Source organism: Arvicanthis niloticus, chromosome 15 (genome assembly GCF_011762505.2).
Source record: "Arvicanthis niloticus isolate mArvNil1 chromosome 15, mArvNil1.pat.X, whole genome shotgun sequence".
NCBI lineage: Eukaryota > Metazoa > Chordata > Mammalia > Rodentia > Muridae > Arvicanthis > Arvicanthis niloticus.
In genome coordinates, this window is record NC_047672.1 from 71280220 (window position 1) to 71295764 (window position 15545).

The 15545-nt window shown below is 42.0% G+C and overlaps 1 protein-coding gene and 1 non-coding gene across 3 annotated transcripts in view; one reads left to right on the forward strand and one right to left on the reverse strand.

The window, feature by feature from the left end:
• The first annotated feature begins 12490 nt into the window (after positions 1-12490).
• Positions 12491-15545, forward strand: part of LOC117720491 (gamma-secretase-activating protein-like) — a 117681-nt gene continuing 114626 nt past the window's right edge. For both annotated transcript variants that reach the window (XM_076913155.1, XM_076913156.1), the window contains exons 1-2: positions 12491-12777; positions 14307-14381. Coding sequence is in view for 1 of the 2 variants with exons in the window: in XM_076913156.1 (XP_076769271.1) it covers positions 12700-12777; positions 14307-14381 (153 nt within the window). In the remaining variant the exon portion in view is untranslated. The remainder of the gene's footprint in view (positions 12778-14306; positions 14382-15545) is intronic.
• Positions 15227-15351, reverse strand: LOC117721119 (small nucleolar RNA SNORA40). The gene has a single exon (XR_004608388.1). It is a non-coding gene; the product is annotated as a small nucleolar RNA SNORA40 (small nucleolar RNA).

Below are 15545 nucleotides of genomic sequence, written 5' to 3' on the forward strand. Positions count from 1 at the left end.
ATCTAACATGCAGTAACGTCCACAACATTGGTTCCTTAGAAGAAGTTAGGGTTATTAGAAAATACTTGCACTTGAACTGCTGGAATTTGGGGAGGCTTTTAAACAAAAAACGAAGGAGCCTGGTGTAAACTAGCTCATGGGGCTATGGGAAAAGATAGGCATCAAATGGAATCTGCCTGAGTGTTGGGGAAGGTGGAAAACTGAGTAATGTAACTTCCCACCCTTAAGGCAAAAAATACATAACCTGAGACAGTATGATGGAAACTACTCATTAATGGATTGGCATGTCAAATCTATCAGGAACACGTTAACTCCATTCCGTCTCCCCATAAGTATCAGGGGATGGAAGACCAATAACGAGGGACAGTAGCTTTTGTGGGAAATCAGAAGACACTGTGTTTGGCTCTAATTCACTAGGACAGGTTACTTGTATTCACATGGTTCATAAAACAACAGGTTGATTCAGTAGACAGATCCAGGCTAGTATGGAACTTTAAGCACTTTGCTGCACAGTTTGGTGGGGCAGGACTTTATAAAATAGAAAAGGCTTTTGCTGGTCGGAATGTTATAAACAAGCAATGAAACTATGCGAAATGTGAGAGGGCACTGGAAAGGAGCTAAGAACATGGAAAAGCAGAGCAAGAGGTCGATCTGGGTTCCTCAAAGATAAAGGTAGCTGGATTTGTGTCAATATGGAGTCCCCACCCACCTGCAAAAAAGAAAAAGAAAAAGAAAAGAAAAGAAAAGAAAAAAGAAGAGAAAAGAAAAGAAACCAGAAACATTGCTGAAATGCCAAAGTTTGTGCTAAGGGACGTCTGGAATGCTTTCAAGCCTGAGGAATAGTTGGCAGATGGCATCTGTGATAGAGTAATTTAAGTGAAGATGATCAAGTTAGAGGCAAATATCTCCCAAGACTAAGCAGTGTTTATTTCCTTCTAGGAAAAGTTAATGATAGGCACAGAGACAGTTTGCCCAGCTATAAACTCTGGAATAGTGAGGTTTGTTGAATGGGGAAGCTAAAACTACAGAAAGAGCTACAGTCCTAACCAAGCAACCTCCACACATATGAAACTAGAAGATAAAGCAGGCAGGAGCACGCCAGGTGTCCCTTTGGTCCTGAGTAGGTCTAATCACATCAAGTCAGACATGCTGAGTTAGCTGGTCATGGATGGAGAAATGCAGAAGGCTCCAGAGAAGAGCTCCAGGATATAGAAACAACAGCTCAGAGGGACCGGGTGAGCATTACAGGGAGCTAATTAAGTTAGCAGCTTCTGTCCACGTTTTATAGCCACCTTGATCTGTGGAGGAATTGATACAAGTGGATAGACCACTCTTTGTTAGGGGATGGTGGTTCAGGAGGGTGCTTTGTCCTGCCCATCCTCTGGAAATCATTTTGTTACATGGATGATACAAGGTTAACCTTTGAGTGTTTTGCAGATTTGGCAAGCCATTGGAGAGCCACCTAGGCACAAGGGTAATTCTGTCTACCCTACAGTCATACAGGGGCTGGGTTAATTGAAAGAAAGAAGGTACCCTACTTGTATGAACACCGATACTCCCAGAAGGCATGTGGAAACTAAATGAAAACCTAGTGCCAGGCATGGGCAACCCACCAGAGAGTTGTTGGCCATGGAAACTCTTGAGGGCCCACAAGCCATAGATTCTATTGCTACTGATGCTGGTTCTATGCCAGAACTAAACAGTAAGACTTTGTTTGTGGAAGCCAATGCTTTGACTGCAGGACTCAGAAAATGAAGCTGGGACTGAACTGGAAACACCTACCCGGCTGGTAGGCAATCATAGTGCCAGAGGGTAGCATTCAGGTTGCTGGTAGAGATATGTCACTAACAGTCCTGCTTCCCTATGTACCTGCTGCTTAAATTAGTGACAAGCCTGACAGGAGGTCCCTCTCATTCTGTAGTGGCTAGGTTAACATGAGTAATTCCAAAAGCCTTCTGGTTATTACATGGAGTGCTAGGGTGCACTCCATAATAGGGGGTTCATATCTGATGCTGTAAGTCTGGACAAAATCCTGTAGCTGTGGTGCTCATAAGTCACAATGGGGAATAGCTTCTGTTCTTTTATTAGATGGATTAGATGTTCCTGTCAGATGTTGATACCTCTGCCTTTTAAACAAGTGTGTTTTTTAATGCTATAGATTGCCAAAGTTCTCAGCATCACCTCAGTCATCAGTGAAGCTCTTGAGATCAAGGGACTGTTGCTGTGATACAGTGTCCTAATTCTTAGCCATAAGTGGATATGTTTGCCACCCCTTCCAAGGCTCAGGGACCATTGCGGAAGAGGTGGCAGAAAGAATGTAAGAGCTGCAGGACGGGGGTAGAGTGCTGTGTAGCCGTTTTCTGGAAGTTTGAACCATTACACCCTACAGGGAAGCTCTTTAGCGGGAAAGCAACCAACTCAAAGTAGCTTCATCAAGTCCCTGAAACTAACCAGATTCACTAGGGCACCCCTCTCAAGAGTAAACAAAAATGGCTGCCGAGTTTCTTCAGTGAGGTAAGGCTTTAAAGAAGTCTTTCAGACAGGGCAAGCTGTAAAGACTCTCAGATCATATCAGCTGCCTAGCAGAAGCAGAAAGCAGCTGAACTGACTAGAAGAGGTACAGATCAACTGAGTCCCTTCAGAGCACGTGCTCCAACCAACTGAGCTACCTCAAGGAACACTCCAACTTGTGGTGTCTTTGGGCTGTGGAGTGTGCTCCCACTTCCCAGCTTTTGTGAGACCTCACCTGTGCTTTGCTGGGTCTTGGAGATACCTCTGTCTTTGAACAATTTCTGCTTCTGTAAGTAACTATTCTCCCATAATTATGTAAGTAATGCCAATAAGACCTATTGTTCCCCAAGTGGAATTTGTTGCTATCTATACTTCGTTCTGTCCTGTGCTGGGGTGAATATTCATTTGTGTTGTATCTCTAAAAGATAAGTCTCACAGAAAAGACTGCAACTCCATTCAAGCTCCATCCTATGGAAATGCACAGAACAAAATTTAGCACATTTTCAAGGGACTAAGCCTGGAGTCCCAAGTATGTCTTGATAGAACTTAGGAAGAAGATGCAGGAGGATCATAAGTGTGAGACTGGAATACCTGCTCATTCCCTGCACAAGCTGCAAAACCCCATTTGCACTCTCTCCCCATCCCTACCCCCACAGAGAAAACTCCCTGCCCAGCTGGTGAAAACTCCAGGCCAACATATCATCACTCCTAGTCTCTTGAGTGTCTAGCAAACCACCCAGAGTGCTCACACGGGTTCACTTTTTGACCACATTTGGACATAATCCCAGCTCCTACCTTACAAATCACCACCACCCCAAGACCCATAATCTTCCCCAGTCGTTTTAGCCTTAAAGTGTGACGTCACTCTCCTTCTACCTGTGAGATCTCTGAACCCACTGGAAAGCTGCTTCCTAATAAACCTGCCTTTATCTACTTTTAATCTGTGCAATCCCATGAGAAGAAAAATGTCACCTGGCCAGACCACCCAGTGCTCCCAATGACTAGACCACCAACCAAGGAGTGTACAGGGAGGGATCCATATCTCCAGATACATATGTAGTAGAGGATGGCCTTTTCTGATATCATTGGGAGGGGAGGCTATTGGTTTTGTGGAGATTTGATACCCCAGTGTAGGGGGATGCTGTAGTGGTGGGGCAGGAGTGTGGGGGAGGAGTGGAGGGTGGGGGAGCACCCTCAAAGAGGCAAAGGGAAGGGAGGAGAGGTAAGATGTGGGAGGAGGGGTTTGTGGAGGGGTAACCAGGAAGTGGGATATTATTTGAGATGTAAACAAATGGAATTATTAATAAAGATAAATAAACGTGCTTTGAAAAAGCTATAGCAACAGACCCAGAACAAAGGAAGAATGAGCATGAAGGGCTGTATTGTTATTAAAGTTCATTTTGCTGAGATGAGAAAGAAACTGGCCAGGTAGGTGACAGTCAGAGACCTTAAAAGAGTTATTCCTACATCTTTTCATCAGTCAGAAGTTGGGATTATCCAGCTATTCTGTCCTGGCTGTAAGACTGAAATGCAAATAGTGTTTAGGAAAACATGCTTTGATTTCTGATCATCTTTCCTACCTTTTACACAGGAATGACCACAGCCTTATGGAAGATACACGTGAGGATGAAACTGAAACTCTAGACCAGACAACTAGAAGAATGTGTGTTTCTTGTAGGCAGCACACAGTTGATCACACTCTTGTTCAATCTGACAGGCTTTACTGCATCTTCATATGAAGTAATCAGTGAAATACTGCTCTTCTTGAACTTGAACAACAACTGAGTAGGACAGATGTGCTGACCAACATACCTGCCATGACTCACCTCAGTAAAGCCCTAATAAGCCCTAGAGCAGGACAACTGAAAACAGTGCATCACATCTTTGCTATTGCTCCTGGCAGACAGTGTTGCTTGCTTCCTTTCCTGAATATCTCACCCCAAATCCTAGAATAATGTACTTTCTAAAAATCCTTTGTTTGGCCTTGAAAGTCATTCTTTCATATATGTGAGATACTGGCCAAGAGAGAATTTGTAATCCTAGATAAGTACAGGGTGAGATGAAATTAGTGTGAATATACAATTTAAAAATAGATTATTTTATACATTATATTCTCTTTTTATCTTTATGTTAATTTTATAAGATATTTTATTTACATCTCAGATGCTATCCCCTATCCCCATTTCCCTCTAATCCATCCCCCTCCTCCTGCTTCTGTGAGGGTGTGCCCCCACCAACCCTCCCATTCTCACCTCCTCACCCATGAATTCCCCCATACTGGGGCATCCAGCCTTCATGAGACCAAGGACTTCCTCTCCCACCTTTTTCAGACAAGGCCACCCTTCCCTACATATACAGCTGGAGCCCTGGGTCCCTCCCTATGTGCTCCCAGGCTGGTGGTTTAGACCCTAGGATCTCTGGTTGGTTGGTATTGTTGCTCTCCCCATGGGGCCACAAACCCCTTCAGCTCCTTCAGTCTTCTCTCAAACTTCTTCATTGGGAACCCCATGATCAGTTTAATGGTTGGCTGTGAACATCTGCCTCTGTATATGGGTATTGAACTATATACAGAGACAACTGTATCAGGCTCCTTTCAACTTGTACTTCCTGGTATCCACAACAGTGTCTGACTTTGGTGACTGCACATGGGATGGATTCCCAGGTGGGGCAGTCTCCAGACGGCCCCTCTTTCAGTTTCTGTTCCACACTTTGTCTCCAGGTTTGCTCCTGTGAATATTTTTTACTCCTTCTAAGAAGGACCGAAGCACCCACACTTTGGTCTTCCTTCTTCATGAGCTTCATGTGATCTGTAAGTTGTATCTTGGGTTTTTCGTGCTTTTGGGCTAATATCCACTTATCACAGAGTACATACCATGTGTATTCTTTTGTGATTGTGTTACTTACTCAGGATGATATTTTCAAGTTCCATCCATTTGCTGAAGAATTTTATAAAGTTATCATTTTTAATAGCTGAGTAGTACTTCATTGTGTAAATGTACCACATTTTCTGTATCCATTCCTCTGTTGAAGGATATCTGGGTTCTTTCCAGCTTCTGGCTATTATAAATAAGGATGCTATGAACATAGCAGAGCATGTGTCCTTGTTATATGTTGGAGCATCTTTTGGGTATATGCCTAGGAGTGCATATAGCTGGGTCCTCAGGTCCAATTTCCAATTCCTATGTTCAATTTTCTGAGGAACCGCCAGACTGATTTCCAGAGTGGTTGCACCAGCTTGCAATCCCACCAACAATGGAGGAGTGTTCCTCTTTCTCCACATCCTCGCCAGCATCTACTATCACCTGACTTTTTGAACTTAGCCATTCTTAATGGTGTGAGGTGGAATCTCAAGGTTGTTTTGATTTGCATTTCCTGGATGACTAAGTGTGTTGAACATTTCTTTAAGTGCTTTTTACCCATTCAAGTTTTTCAGTTGAGAATTCTTTGTTTAGCTTTGTGCCCATTTTTAATAGGGTTATTTGATGGTCTGGAGTCTAATTACTTGAATTCTCTGTATATATTGGATATTAGCCCTGTATCAGATGTAGGATTGGTAAAGATCTTTTCCCAATCTGTTGGTTGCTGTTTTGTCCTTTTGACAGTGTCCTTTGCCTTACGAAGCTTTGCAGTTTTATGAGGCCCCATTTTCAATTCTTGATCTTAGAGCATAAGCCATTGGTGTTTTCTGTTCAGGAACTTTCCCCTGTGCCCAAGTATTCAAGGCTCTTCCCCACTTTCTCTTCTGTTAGTTTCAGTGTATCTGGATTTATATGAAGGTCCTTTATCCACTTGGACTTGAGCTTTGTACAAAGAGATATGAATGGATCAATTTGCATTCTTCTACATGCTGACCTCACCATTTGTTGAAAGTGCTGTCCTTTTTCCACTGGATGGTTTTAGCTCCTTTGTCAAAGAACAAGTGACCATATGTGGGTTCATTTCTGGGTCTTCACTTCTATTCCATTGACCTTCCTGTCTGTGTCTGTGCCAGTACCATGCAGTTTTTATCAGTACTGCTCTGTAGTACAGCTCGAGGTCAGGGATGGTGATTCTCCCAGATGTTCTTTTATTGTTGATAATAGTTTTTGATATCCTTTTTTTGATATTCCAAATTGCTCTTTCTATCTCTATGAAAAATTGTGTTGGAATTTTTATAGGGATTTCATTGAATCTGTAGATTGCTTTTGGCAAGATGGCCAATGTTGGAAAAAAAGGCTGGGGATCCCAGGGTTTTTCCCCGCCATGCTGTGGGTAGTCGGCTGGGAACGCTCTGGGTTCCTCCAGCTGGAAGTTGGGCCCGGCTGTTCATTAACTAAAAGCCTCTCCCCGGCTCCTCGCGGTTCCTCATAGCGGCGCAGCCCCAACACACGAGGAAGCCCTTGGGTTTCCAAAACTGGTTTATTCACATGGCAGATCGGTGAATGGATCTGGATGCATAAACCCAGGATCGACCTGAGTTAAAAGGGGAGGGGAGAAGGGGGGAGGGGCTGGGGAGGAATGTTTAATGGCTCCACCTCTGGCCTTCAGGTACCTCATTAGTATGTAAATCTCTCTAGGGCCTGTTCATGCCCTCCACCTGTGTACTTGACTGAAGGGTGAAGGTGGAATGGAGATTAGACCTCCTGTTAGGCCCAACAGGCCATTTTTACTCATTAATCCTGCCAATCCACGACGATGGGAGATCTTTCCATCTTCTGAGATCTTCTTCGATTTCTTTCTTCAGAGACTTGAAATTCTTGTCATACAGATCTTTCACTTGCTTGGTTAGATTCACACCAAGGTATTTTTATATTATTTGTGACTATTGGGAAGGGGGTCATTTCCCTAATTACTTTGTCAGCCTGTTTATCCTTCGAGTAGAGGAAGGCTACTGATTTGTTTGAATTAATTTTATATTTAGCCAGTTTGCTGAAGTTGTTTATCAGATTTAGGAGTTTTCTGGTGGAAGCTTTGGGGTCACTTAAGTATACTATCATATCATCTGCAAATAGTGAAATTTTGACTTCTTCTTTTCTTATTTGTATCCCTTTGACTTTCTTTTATTGTCTAATTGCTCTGGCTAGGACTTCCAGTACTATATTGAATAGGTAGGGAAAGAGTGGGCAGCCCCGTCTAGTCCCTGATTTTAGTGGGATTGCTTCAAGTTTCTTTCCATTTAGTTTGATGTTGGCTATTGGCTTGTTGTATATTGCTTTTAATATGTTTAGGTATGGGTCTCAAATTCCTGATCTTTCCAGGACTTTTACCATAAAGGAATCTTGAATGTGTGTGCATGTGTGTATGTGTGTATGTGTGTGTGTGTTTCTCAACACTGAGAATGTGTACTTATTTCAGTGCCTATTTTAAAGTATGCTTTTGCTAGTCATGTTGGCACATGCCTGTTTTAGTGCCTACATGGTGCCTATGTAAGACTCTGAAGGTGGAGGTAGAAGGATTTCAAGTTCCAAGTTGGGCAGACTACATAGAACTCCAGATCAGCCCAGGTTACATGAAAAGATACCACCCAAATATACAACTCACTCTAGAACTTTACAGTGATTTGTAACACATACGTATTTGTGGATAGTACATACTTTTTTTTTTTACGTGGTTGCACATGATATATTGGAGCTTGCAGGTTTGAAATGCAAATCAATCTGGGTTTGCTTATAACCTATGAAACCTGAAGGTCGTCACTGACCTACTTTGCTTTAGTTTCCTTGTGTGCAGAATGGGCTAATATTAAAATATCTCAGGCATGTAAAAGTTTTGGAACTATAAAAAATGTGCAGAGTATACACAAAATAAAGCAAAGTTTTTGTTTGTTTGTCTGTTTGGTTGGTTGGTTGGTTTTAGAGACAGGGTTTCTCTGTGTAGCCCTAGCTACCCTGGAACTTGCTCTGTAGACCAGGGATTAAAGGTGTGCACCACATACACACACCCCCCATCCTGGCTTTCAAAGATATCTTTATTAGATCATATAATCCAGTTAGCCATAAGTAAGTAATAACTCTTAGCATTTAATATCAGGGAGTGTGTATTTCCTTACTTTGTGTGTTCTGTATCTTGTCACTAAATGTAGAAATTTAATATTCAGTCCACTGACAAAAATAACTTAGAAATTTTATCTAATTACTTCTTTTTTTTGCCAACAGCAATTTATGTCATTTTGCTAATGAGCACCACCTCAGCTCAGTGATCAAGCTCATAACACTGATGAGAAAACTCTCAGCGTATGCTCCCAGGATGCTGTGCCAAGGGCGCATCCCTCAGTGTGTACTCTTGCCAAAAACATATATTTGAACTAATACTAAGCAAGCATAAAGAAATCCAGATTGGAGGATAGTGAATAAAGTCAAATGAACCTCACTCGAAAATAATGTTGGTGTTGAGACAGTGTAAGCACCTTCAAGAGTAAAGCAGATTCATAGACGGAATAAATGCTAAACACAGTGAATGATTCTGCATTCGAATTTTTTTTTTTAACCTTAAAATGACTGTTGTGCATGTGTGTGTGCAGGCTCATGCAGTCAAGACTGCACATAAAACACGAAGGGATATCAAAGGACAGCTCTTGGGAGTTGGTTCTTTCCTTTCACCGTGTGGTTCCGGTGATGGAACTGAGGTATTGGGCTGGGAGCAAGCACCTTTCCCTGCTGAATCATCTTTTTTTTTTTTTTTTTTTTTAAATCATCTTTTTTTTTCCAGTTTCTTTTTTCTTTCTTTTTTTTTTTTTATTAGATATTTTATTTACACTTCAGATGGCATTCCCTATCCCCATTCCCCCCCACCCCCCTTAGGAAACCCCTATCCCATGCCCCCTTTTCCTTTTTGCATTTATACATTTTTTTTAAATGTTAATCATCTTGCCAGGCTGATTTTGCTTTTGTGTTAGCTAGTTTACGACAGAATCTCCTATAGCCTTGGCTAGCCCTGAGTTGACTGCAGAGTTAAGGGTGACCCTGAACTTCTGGCTCTATTGCTTCTACTCTGAGTGCTGGGATCAGAACTGTGCACCATCATGCCCAATTTAATGAGTGATTCTGGGTTGGATTTGGGAGCAGAGATAAATTCCCATAAAGATCAGTTTGTGGGCACCAGAGCGATGATTCAGGTAGTAAAGCACTTGCCATGCAAACGTGAGCCTAGAGTTTGTGTTTCCAAATCCACATCAAAGCTTCTCCTGGTTGGACAGCCCAGTGCTGTGTGAGTGGGTAGAGATGGAAGACATCCCTGGATCTCCTTGGCCAGTTAGCTTAGCCCATGGGTGAGTTCAGGTCTGTGACAGACCCTGAGACCCCGTCTCAAGCAAAAAGAAAGGTAGAAATCAAAGGTAGAAGACACATGACCTCTGCCTCTGAATGCTACCCACACACCTAATTGAAATGAGCCACATGCCAACCATTATTGGGAAATTGGTAGTTTGAATATGCATAGTGTATTATATTAATATATTATAATATACTGTATTAATAATATAATATATTAGTTAATATTATATCAATATTATATTATTATATTAATATCAGGTTTCCCAGATGTGAAAAGAGTCTTTAGATCTACACATATTATGTATAGATTTATGACAGATATAGTAGGTAATAACAGTAGCTCCGGATAACAGACACTGCAAGTGTTGACGAAATTGCATCAAACCTGATGACATGCCATAAGTCTATAATAGCCAAAAGCTGGAAAGAACCCAGATACCCTTCAACAGAGGAATGGATACAAAAAATGTGGTACATTTACACAATGGAATATTACTCAGCTATTAAAAATAATGAATTCGAGAAATTCTTAGGTAAATGGATGGAACTAGAAAATATCATCCTGAGTGAGGTAACCCAATCACAAAAGAACACACATGGTATTTACTCACTGATTAGCAGAGATTTAGCCCAAAAATTTGAAACAACAAAGATTCAACTACCAGATGACATGAAGTTCATGAAGAAGAAAGAACAAGTGAGGATGCCTAGGGCTTTCTTAGAAGGAGTAACTAAACACCCAAGAGAGCAAATATGGAGACAAAGTGTGGGACAGTGTCGTGAGCACTTATTCCCCTAGACTGCCAGTTGGTTCTGACAGGAGGTGCCCTTGGGGTAGACAATAAGGCAATGAGCAGCCGTCAGACTGGTTTTCTAATGCTTTAATTCCACACTCGGGGTCTCACACAATTGTTGTGGTTGAGGACCGGACCTCCTCTTCCACTATCACACACAGACAAAAGAATGTAACTGCTGTGGCTAGTATTCCTAACAGAAGGATAGATAACATGTCATTACAAGACCTGACCAGCGCGTCTCAGGCTCGGGCTCCGATGTCTCGGGATCACCTCTTTGCATTCAGCGAGTCTTGCTCCGATGGCTCGGGTCAGTTCTCTGGGCCCACTGATGATCAGTTGGTGGTCTGTATCTCGTTCATTCACTCGTCGGGCTGAGTGGAGTCCAGACCGGCGTGGAGTTCACAGGCAGGTCATTTTGGGCCGACTTTCCTTCTCTGGTCAGGGTTCTTATACTCTATCCTACCCTTATTTATCCTTAACACTTTACTGCAAACGTCACACTTCTTAATCTATATGCAGGGCTCCTCTGCTGGTTATCTCCTTCCAGCCTTGGCTGGTCTGGTCTTATCTTTTATCCTGGATGTCAGCTGCTTCTCCTAGCTGCTTCTCCTAGCTGCTTCTCCTAGCCTGGCTGTCAGTAGCTGCCTTCCATGTTCACTACAGACAGAATCTGAAGGGAGGGTTGTATGGAGACCATTCCACCTGGGTATTCATTCCATGGGCAGTCACCAAAAATAGACACTGATATGGATGTCAGGATGGGAAAGCTGACAGCAGCCTGATAAGGCTGTCTTCCTAGAGGTCCCCCAGAGTCTGACATACCCAGAGACAGATACTCGCACCTATCCATTAATCTGATCAAAGGTTCCCAATGGAGGAGTTAGAGAATAAACTGAAGGAGCCTTAAGGGCTGGTGGCCCCATAAGGAGAGCAACAATACCAACCAGCCAGAGCTCCCCAGGGTCTAAACCACCAGCCTAGGAGCACATATGGAGAGACACATGACTCCAGCTGTATATGTAGGGGAGGATGGCCTTGTTGGGCATAGGTGGGAGACAAGGTCATCGGTACCTTGAAGGCTGAGCACTGAGGGGGGGGAATCTGAGGGTGGGGAGGGGGGCTGGGGGTAGGTGGGTAAATACCCTCATAGAAGCAGGAGGAGGGGGATGGGATAAGGGGTTCCTGGGTGGTGAGGGAAATGCGGTAAGGGGATAAAATTTGAAATGTAAATATTAAAACTAAATAAATAAATAAATAAATAAATAAATAAATAAATAAATAAATAAAGTCAGTGGTGTGGTAGCTCCATGTTTACTCCTGCGCGTGGTAGTGTTGGCTACTGGAGGTCTTCTGCACCTCTCAAGCCTGGGCCTTATTCCTTCCCCTGGCATGGTGGTTCTAAATCCTCCTTTCTGTCTTGATCCCCTTGCCCGAGATTCCTAAAGTCCCTCCTCTGTTTCCCTGCCTAGCTCTCAGCTTTACTAATCAGAACCAACTGGGGACAGAGACACACAAAAATACCACACACACACACACACACACACACACACTCTACAAACATACCACACATACATATACACACACACTACACACTACATACACTACACAAACACACAGTACACACCACACACTACAAACATACTGCATACACCACACATACACATACACACACACATTTTCTCCACTTTCTCAAAGTACTAAAAATTTCAAAGTCTCTTGTACAGTTAATGAAGCATTTCCTCTGTTCAGCTGGTTTCAGGATTTAGTCTCATATTTAATTAAGCCTTTAATCCATTTTAAGTTGTTTTTTTCTGTGAGGAAAGTTGTGGAGGAGATTTAATTCTCTGTGCACAGACAGCCTACTTTTCCAGCAGGAGCTATAGAAGAAACTGCCCTTTGTTCTTGGTGTCTTTGTGGAAATCATTTGGTTGTAAATGTGTGGGTGTATTTCTGGGTTCTCTATTGTGTTTTTTGGTTTTATATGTGTTTATATTCCAGTATCACTCGTGTTTTTAAAGTCAGTGGTGTGGTAGCCCCATGTTTACTCCTGCGTGTGGTAGTGTTGGCTCCTGGAGGTCTTCTGCACTTCACCTGCAGGATACTTGGAAGAGCATTTTCCTGTTCTGTAGAGGCGTGTTGGCATGTTGATGGGCCTTGCACAGCTTCTATACACCACCGTGGGTACTGTGCGCATTTTAAATCAGAATCTTGCTTTTCAGGTGTGTTGGGGTATCCAGGACTTGCTGTGGTGGGAGAACTGGGTTCTGATGACGTTAAGTAGCCTTGGCTTCTGTTGCTTAGGTTCTTGCACTTGCCTCTCTCCCTCTGGCTGTCTCTGCTGTTAGTTGGTCTTGCTGTCTCTGACTGGAGCCTGTCCCTACTGTGAGCCTATGAACCTGTGAGCCTGTGAGCCTGTGAGCCTGTGAGCCTGTGAGCCTGTGAGCCTGTGAGCCTGTGAGCCTCCTGGGAGATCAGCTCTCTCTGAGTGGGATTTGGGTACGGAGAGCTGTGCCACAGGGTTTTCTCCTGGGTGCAGATCCTGTGAACATTTTAACAATATTGATTTCTATCGTCTGTAAACATGGACTGCTTCCCTCTGCCCATATTTGTCTCAATCTATCCTCAATGTTTAACCATTTGCATTATAAAGAGTTTTCTGTCCTGGTTGAAATTATTCTTAGAAAGATTATTTTTCTACTGTTTATTTTGTAGCTATCACAATGGGGTATGTTCTTGTCAGATAGTTTACTATTAATGTACAGGAACACTGCAGATTTCTGTATGCTGCCTCTTTATCATGCAATCTTACTTAATAGGTAAAATTTATAACAATTTTACTTAATAAGTAATATTTATTATATAAAGTTTACTTTATATGTTATGAGTTTTTTGGCAGAGTCTTTTATTTTTCATATGTGTGATCATATCATCTGCAATTATGAAAACAAAAGATGTTTTTAGCACAACATAAAAATAGTATTAGGGTGTGTTTTTATTATTTGTATTTTCCCTACTTTGTATATATAATTTTAATATATAATTACAGATTTTACTTAAATATAACCAATTTCCGGGCAGTGGTGGCACACACCTTTAATCCCAGCACTTGGGAGGCAGAGGCAGGTGGATTTCTGAGTTTGAGGCCAGCCTGGTCTACAGAGTGAGTTCCAGGGCAGCCAGGGCTACACAGAGAAACCCTGTCTCGAAAACCAAAAGAAAAAAAAAATCATCAAAAAAAGAACAATTTTCTTTAAAAAATTAGTAAGAGATGTGTTAATTTGTTTTCTGTGTTTCCTGATTGAGAAATAGTCACAGGACTCAAGACCATGTGTAACAAAGCCAGAGAAATATTTCCTATAACATGGAGGCTGAGCTACTTTTGCAAGTCCTTAGGTGGTCTAGCTGGATTTCCAAGCAGTTATAACAATCTTCTAAGTCACGGGAGGCCTTGCCCACGTTGTGCAACGTAGACATTAGAACCAAGCAAACCTGTCGCTCAACCACTTCAGGTCTGTTTCCTCTTTATTCAAATCAAGTGACTTTTATGCAAACATGGCTTAGTAGATTTTTAAGAAATCACCTAAAGGAAAGAATTGTAAAAATTTCTGTAGCCTCACTGATTATAAAGGAAAAAAAAACTCCTTTGAAAATACACTATGAGCTGTTGGGGCTCAGAAGTCTCTATTATCTTGATAAAATTCATGCTCAACCAACAGCTGGTGACATCAGGTACAATTGTTCTTAACAGATGGCAGTCTCTCTTCTACCCACGGAGCTCCCCACAGACTCCTGTACTAGGCACCCTGGGACTTCCATACTGCTGGTAGGTGTGGCACACATCACTGGAACAATACTGGGAGAGATGCTTGAGCTTCCCACCAGCTTAAGGCTGGGTTGGCTACTCCAGTAGGAGCCTTGGTTTTTGCTGATTTTTTTGTTTTATTTTTGCTGTGGGACGGAAGGTGGGAAAGAAAGAGGAGTCTGTGAACCATTCCAACAAGAGGTCATATGGTTCTTAAAGTCTATAGAATTTCTAACCATTTATTTCCTTTGAAGGAAGGGATTCATTTTCTGCTTTGTATCCTGCAAAAGAGGAATTATTTTTAGAAGAATGTGGATACAACTAACTTGGAAGTTTCAATTTGTACTTCATGCATTGATTTATCAAGAGTTCCACAAAGAAAAAAATGGATTTTAAAAAGTCATTTTTTTTTTTTTAATGAGAAGAAAAAAGACCATTAGATTTCCTTGGGCAGATCTGTTTTATAAATTTTTATTTCAAAGATCTGAGACTTCCAAGGATTCTGTTCACAGGAACTGCCTTGCTGCCATGGTTTCCTCCTGCGTTATCCATTCTGTTTAGAGCCCACAGCTACTTTATTACATTGTGAGGATATTTTAGGGTCCAAACTGTGTAAAGATTACCAATTTTACCTAAGCAATAATTTCCTTAACAGACAATTTCTTTAAGGTATCCTATCCTATCCTATCCTATCCTAGAGTTTCCTGTAGCCAAGGATTACCTTGAACTTCTGATCTTCCTGCCTCAAGCTCTAGGGGCTGAGGTTACAGGTGTGCACCACATCGCTCTGTGGTACTGAGGCACCTGAAGCCAGGGCCTTGAGCACACTAGGCAAGCACTCTACTAATTGAGTTATACCCCCAGTCTATATCACTTTTTATTTGTATCAAGATATACTGAACAACAAGTTTTGAGATACAGAAGAGAATTTAGTTTTTGTACCTACTTTTAGTCTTTGTCCACAAGTTAAACAAAAACACACACAAGTGCATTAAACACATGGATTCTGAAGGCCCACTATGTGGAAGTCATTATTTTAGTACCATAGACACAAAAATTAAATTACTATTCTATTTGGAGAAATAAACACACATATATGGATAATATAAAACCACCATAGAGATGAAAACATCTCCCTACAAAATGAGTCTTCCTCGTGGGAGTCGGTGTTTTAAACCCAGAGAC